At 34.4% G+C, this 7,567-nt stretch overlaps 1 protein-coding gene and 1 pseudogene across 1 annotated transcript; both read right to left on the minus strand.

Moving 5' to 3' along the window:
• Positions 1 to 3,898: 3,898 nt before the first annotated feature.
• On the minus strand, positions 3,899 to 4,657 carry LOC113383718. The gene has a single exon (XM_026621968.1). The coding sequence runs from the start codon at positions 4,655 to 4,657 to the stop codon at positions 3,899 to 3,901; it is 759 nt and encodes a 252-aa protein (XP_026477753.1).
• A 799-nt stretch (positions 4,658 to 5,456) lies between these two features.
• Positions 5,457 to 7,567, minus strand: part of LOC113383719 — a 14,816-nt pseudogene continuing 12,705 nt past the window's right edge.

Genomic DNA, 7,567 nt, shown 5'->3' on the forward strand with positions numbered 1-7,567 from the left:
AGCAATTTATTTTAAGGGCCGATACTATGCACCACCAGTTTATTCACATCATCACAAACATCAACACTCCATTTATCAAAGAACAAACTAAATATTCAAAATTTCATGAAAGGAAAAGTGAAATAGGATATAATAGCACTTACAGCTCAGATTTAAAAGAAATTAGGTATAATATATCGTTTCAAAGAATACATATATATCATTTACCAAGTAAAATATATATCATTACATGGTGCATGCAAACTTAAATTATATATACAAAGTAACTTCTGCATGTCATGCAATTTAAGTATCGACAATTTAATTCACGAACAAAATACAGAGAATAATATAACGTTCAAATAAATACTCAAAATGAATTTTTATAACGCAATTTTTTCTATGCGCGTATTTAATCATCAAATTATGCAAAAGGTTATTCAAACAATGCAAGGAATTTTCTCACAGAATTTATATTAAAATTATTAATTGGCATATGAACAAATAATTGCATAACAATCTGATTCACATAAGCTTCCATATTTTTTATTTAATTATGCAATATGAAATTTACATTAAACGTACATTTGAAAAAATGATTTTAATATATTGCAAAAAATCGGCATCAAAATAATGGAATAACATAAATTGGTTATTGTTAGAAAAACTATATAATTAGCGTTAGATAATTATAGAAATATATTTATCGGAAATCAAACACTTTTCCGATTATAAAATATTTATTCATTTATGCCGTGATAAATTTCATAAATTTATCTGAACCAAAACTTTGCATAGTTCAAAACAAATGATCCAACCATAACCCATGTCAATTATTATTTTTGTCTCGCTTACTAAAATTGACGCGACCTGCCAATCTCCCACATATTCCCCCTCCCAGTGACGTTGTCACGGAGGAACCATTCGTGGGTGATTGTAAACATCTCAATCATTTGTTTTCACCGCTATTTCGTAGGCGGGTTTAATCCGATCTACTGAAACGGTGACATTTTTACCACGTATCATCAATTTGAAAGTTTTCGAAGATCGTGATAAAACTTCAAATGGGCCTTCATAAGGGTTCTGCAGAGGTCTTTTTGGTCCATCATTTCGAAGGAATACATATTTAGCCTTTTCTATCTCCTTGAACCTAAAGGTTGGTTTTACTCCATGCCTTGTGCCAGTCACAGGCCTAACCAATTTCATCTGCTTCCTAAGATTTTTTACAAAATCGGTCTCACTATGACTGGTCTCTTGGGTTGGTACCAGCATGGCACCCGGTAATCTTAAAGTCTCGCCATATAACATCTCAGCGACAGTCGCTTGAAGATCTTCTTTCCATGCTGATCGAATACCAAGCATAACCGTCGGTAATATCTCCGTCCAACGCCCAGTATTATGACATCTTATCGCGGCTTTTAATTGTCTATGAAATCTTTCAACCATACCATTAGAAGCCGGGTGATAAGCAGTTGTCCTGAAATGTGTAGTTCCCATTAATCGGTTGAGCTGCTCAAATAAACACGATTCAAACTGTCTACCCTGATCTGATGTAACTCTTAAGGGAGCTCCGAATCTTGCTATCCAGTTAGAAAAGAATGCTCTTGCTACTGTAGTTGCTTCCTGATTTTCTATAGGGATTGCTTCAGGCCAACGTGAAAAACGATCTACGCATGTTAGACAATAACGATATCCATCTGATAACGGCATAATCACGATATCGACGTGTACATGCTCAAATCGTGCTCCTGGCAATGGAAATACTCCCGGTCTTGAGACTATGTGTCGACTAATTTTTGAGCGCTGACATTCTAGGCAGCTGCGAGCCCATTGTCGACAATCCTTCTTAATGGAAGGCCATACACAATGTTGCGTTACCAATCTAATGGTAGCATTTGCTCCAGGATGCGACAAACCATGTAGGCTATTGAATATAGCACGGCGAAATCTTCTTGGTATCACCGGCCGAATGATTGGTTGAGATACATCGCACAATAACGATGTTCCCAATTCTTCAATAAAAATTCTTTTTAATTTAAGAGAATGGTCAGAATGTAATAACAATTGTGCCATGTCTATATCCTTATGTTGTTCATTTGCAATCGCCTTAAAATCTATATCACATTTGTTAACTATCTCTATACGGGATAAAGCATCTGCTACCACGTTATCTTGACCCGATACATGTCTGATGTCAGTCGAAAATTGACTAACAAAATCAAGGTAGCGAAACTGTCTCGGCGTACACTGGCTATCTTTCTTTTTAAACGCGTAAGTGATAGGTTTATGATCAGTATATATTACAAATTCTCTTCCCTCTACCATATGTCTAAAAAATTTTACAGCGTCGTAAATTGCAAGGAGTTCTCTGTCGTAAGTCGAATATTTCCTTTCTGTTGCATTCAATTTTCTCGAGAAAAAAGCTAATGGGCCCCATGCACCATAAATTCGTTGCTGCAACGCCGCTCCTATAGTGTGGTCGGAAGCATCACAAACTATAGCTAGAGGAGCGTTTAAACGAGGGTGCATCAATAACGTTGCTTCTGCTAAACTTTTTTTACACTTTTCAAACGCTTTCTCCATATTTGAATCCCAATTCAATACAGCATTCTTCTTCACATTACCACACAACTTGTTGGTTAACGGCACTTGTACTTCTGCGGCTTTCGGAATGAAGCGTCGGTAAAAATTTAACATACCTAAAAATTGACGTAACTGTTGCACTGTCTTAGGCCTTTCGTAATTTTGTATAGCTAGTATCTTGTCTGCTAAAGGTTTAGTTCCGTTGGCTGAGACTTCATATCCTAAAAACTTTACTTTTGGTTGTCCGAAGATACATTTTGCTGGATTGACTACAACACCGAATTCTTGCAACCTCTTGAATACACTATGTAAATGTTGCATATGCTGTTCGTGCGATTCCGATGCAACCAATATATCATCGATGTATGCATAACAGAAGTCCAAACCTCGCAAAATTTCATCCATGAACCGCTGAAAAGTTTGCGCTGCATTGCGTAAGCCAAACGTCATAAACGGAAATTCGAATAGCCCGAAAGGCGTAGTGATTGCAGTTTTTGCAATGTCTTCCTGAGCTACAGGGATTTGATTGTAAGCTTTCACTAAATCAATAGTAGAAAATATCACCTTACCACATAATGCTTGCGCAAAATCATGGATATGGCGAACTGGGTACCTATCCGGTTGAGTCCGCGCATTTAACCTGCGATAGTCTCCACAAGGTCGCCACCCAGAACCTTTTCGTACCATATGTAAAGGCGAAGACCAACAGCTCTTGGACGGTCGTGCTGTCCCTGCTTTAATCATTGCTTCGAACTCATATTTAGCTGCTTTTAACTTATCTGGTGCAAGGCGACGTGGTTTATGTGCTATGGGTGGTCCTGATGTAGTTTCGATATGATGTTGAGTAAAAAGTTTGCACACCCCTAATGCAGTCTGCCGTGTTAGGTCTGGATACTCCTCTAAAATTTTATCATGTGAATACAATGTGGCTGTCATCATTTTAATAGAAGGTATAATTCTATTTTTCGATTGAAGTTGTTCCGTTGAATCTGCAGGGGTTTCAACTAATATACGTTTTTTAACATCAATCGCGAGATTGAAATAAGCAAGTAAATCTACACCAATAATAGGACGCGACACCTCTGCTATCACGAAATTCCATGATAAAGTTTTGCTAAGTCCAAAATCTAACTTTAAAGATAACATACCGTATGTAGCTATCGGTGTTCCATTTGCTGCTGAAAGCCCAAATGAACATTTCTTACGGGGAAATTTACCAAACTGCGCGGGTACACACATACATCGGATCCAGTGTCTATCAGAAAACTCACATTTGTCTCCTTATCTGTGATGAAAATGCGGCGTGAGTTATTTGGGCGTTTGTCACTAGTCGCCATTAGTGACCGCCCGTATCGTTTCCCGACTTAAAATTACATGGCGATATACACCTCCTCGCATGACTTCCGTAGCGTCTATGAAACCGACATAAGTTATCTTGTCGTCTTCTAAACGACACTTCCTTCTTATGATACATTTGAAGCTTATCCAAACGCTTTGAAACAGCTTCGATATCTTGACGCATTTGACGCAGATCAGCATTCTTTGTTTCAATCTCAGAGGTTTGTGCATCTGTAATCACAGCTACACGTTGCTGTGAATGGTTAATAAATAAGCGGTCAGCTAGTTCACCTACCTCTTGTATTGACTGTGCTCCAGAAGCAATCTCCAAAAATGGTTGAATTTCCACTGGAAGTCTGGATAACCATATTGCTTTAACTGCGTTATCGGTCATCGAAGTCCCGACTAAAGTCCTCAAATGACGTAGGTATTGAGAAGGCGTCCTATCACCCAAATCTACATCAGACATAAACAACTGCAACTTTGACTTCTCCGAAGTGCCTAACCTTGAAATTAACGTAGCCTTCAAAGTAGAATAAGGCTTCTCTTCAGGCTCGTTGATTATCAAATCTCGCACCTCTGTTGAATGTCTAATATCCAACCTGGTAACCAATAATCCGAATTTCTCCTTCTCATCGTGGATATTGGAAGATGCGAATGCCTTCTCTACCAAAGCAAACCAAAGTTCCAAGTCATTTGGAATAAATTCAGGAATGTGCAGTTTGTGGCAGCTAAAATGTCCGTGTTGGCGCGGCATAATATCAAACGACAGGAGTCACCACTATCGGAAATCAAACACTTTTCCGATTATAAAATATTTATTCATTTATGCCGTGATAAATTTCATAAATTTATCTGAACCAAAACTTTGCATAGTTCAAAACAAATGATCCAACCATAACCCATGTCAATTATTATTTTTGTCTCGCTTACTAAAATTGACGCGACCTGCCAATCTCCCACATATATATATATATATATACTATATATATATATATATATTAGTTCTAAACTATTTATGTTTTCATCAAAAAATCCGATTCTATATTTGATTAATTCTGTAATTATAATTGTTTTCATAATGAATAAATTAAATTGATAATGATGAATATGCTTCTAAAATCTTGTCTTGATAATATTGTGAAAACTCAAATTACACTAAAAATAACTGAATATAAATTTTTGAGTTTTTGCTACTAATGATAAAAATACTTTAGTAAACTCATGTGTAAATAACATAACATCTAGCAAAAATAGAGACGTTAAAGAAACACACCAGGTGAAGCATGCTAATAAAACAAAAAATCACTACTAGAATATTAACAAAACCAGACAAAATGCAATATTCTAATTAAATATTATGTAAATTATTGCAGACAAAGTTTTAAATGAAGACTTACAGTACAAAATAGTACTCCAGATTTTGCCATGCGAATTCTTTGATTACACGATTTCTATCTTGTTGTCCCATAGACCCGTGCAACTGAAGATGTGATCACATTACTCACATCCAATTCATTATCACTATCACCATCACTATCAATTACACTATTTTTTTACTCAACTCTTGCATCAATTACTGTGATAATCACCAAATCTTGGGTTGCGACAAAAACTAAAATCTTCGAGTTTGGGTTCTTAGACATTCATTCATTATAATTCCACTAAGTGTGACGAGTCTCAATTTTGGAGGAACAATAACATAACTTTGTGCCACCGATGCTGGTATACTCATGATTTCTTCATTTGAAGTATTTTAACAGAAGTTCCATCATCAAAAGTTTTATCCTCACTAGTTTCAATAAATATTGGATCTTGCAAAGCTAATCCTGCTAATGTTTCTACTGCTGGTGTTAAAGTCGCTGACAGCAAAACTGTCTGAAGTGAATTCTTTGATTTTGCTAAGTTTTCTTCTGTAGAAACTTTTGAAATGTTAAGTTTTTTGACCAAAGTTTCATTATTATTAACATATTGCAGAATTATTGTCACTAAAAACTGCTTGTATACCCTGAAACATGGTAATGCCTTTGTATTTCTTCAATTTAGTTTGTTTGTTTTTACTATAATTATCTTCTTTTTGATTATCACTACTATTATCACTTTCACTAGAACTCATTGTTTCCTCTTCTTTACTTTCAGAGCTGCTGGATTCTTCATTTTCAATATTTTGTAGGTCATGTGATACTTTTAACGTTTCACTCATTATTTGCTATCAATTACAATTTCTTGCATTTCGTCATCATTACCGCTAATGTTTTCATATTCTTTATGTACACTTTTTGCATTATTATTTTTGGCATTATTTTCAGTAGCTTGCTTCAAAAGAGCTAAAGGATCATACCAATGTACTTTTTTGATTTGATAAAGACTGAACAATTTCTTTCACATCTCTTTCATACCCAACTCGAGAAGCCTATCAGCTTCATCTAAAATTAACCATTTTACTGAATCCAATTTCAAATGTGAAGAATGTAATAAATGATCACAAAGTCTTCCAGGCGTTCCTATTAATATATTTATTCCTTTTCGTAGACGTGGCTTTTTCAGATTTACGTTTTTCACCACCAATAAGATATCCAGGAACAATCCATGTAAACGGCTGTAAAATGATAAATTTATATCAAATCAATAGCATTGTGTTAAAGATAAAAATTTCTCACCTTTACTAATTTTACAAAAAGTTCATATGTTTGAATGGCTAATTCTCTTGTTGGCACAATAATTAGGGCTAATACACCTTGATTACGGGTAACTTTGGGTCTGATACTATGTAGACTTTCAACTATAGGCAAACTATATGATAAAGTTTTACCTGAGCCAGTTTGTGACCTAAAATAAATCAAACAATAATTAAGTTTTTTCTAAAAACAAAACATTTTTCATTAATTAATATATATATATATATATATATATATATACATACATTTATATATAGTAATAATATATTATATACAAGTTTTAAAAATAGCAAATCATGTATTAAATAGCTTAGAAAACAAGTATGCTGCCATTCAGATATAGAAAGATATCCTATCAAAAGATATTAATACTAAATTTTTATAGATTGTGGAGCCATTCATATTATAGCAGGTAGAGTTAAAACAATTACAATTATTATTAGCTTTGTTTTACAATCCAAATATAGTATTTTCAATCATAATAGCTTTAGTCAGAAACATACAATCATATAACAATGTAATAATCACCTTATCAAAGCATCCCGCCCATTCAAAGTACAGGAATAGTTTTTTCTTGTACTGTTGTCAATTCAGTTATATCCAATAAGTCTTTTATATTTTTTATGGAATGCGGGTGTATTGGGAGTGAAGAAATTTGTTTCCCCCACAAAATACATTTTCCGTTATAGGCTTTATCATCGTTGACCAACTGTAGGCACTTCTGGGTTATTTCCAAACAAAGATGATATTTTAGATTGCTGACTACTGAATTTTTCCTTTATTATCTTTATAATCAGATTGTCCTTTAAACCTTTTTTGGAAGATCAGTTTCATTGATGTGCTATTTACGATCAATTCCGTTTTTGGTGGATTAGAGTGGACTATTGATTTTGGTATTTTTGAGAAAACTTTTTCTTGATTTTCATCCAAAAGTGTTTCTTGATTTTTTTTATTATATACATTTTCAATTGATGGTAAATATTTGTTTA

This window comes from Ctenocephalides felis, unplaced genomic scaffold, assembly GCF_003426905.1.
Source record: "Ctenocephalides felis isolate EL2017-DRISC unplaced genomic scaffold, ASM342690v1 CF-g0.4_SCAFFOLD_03570, whole genome shotgun sequence".
In the NCBI taxonomy this organism is placed as follows: Eukaryota; Metazoa; Arthropoda; class Insecta; order Siphonaptera; family Pulicidae; genus Ctenocephalides; species Ctenocephalides felis.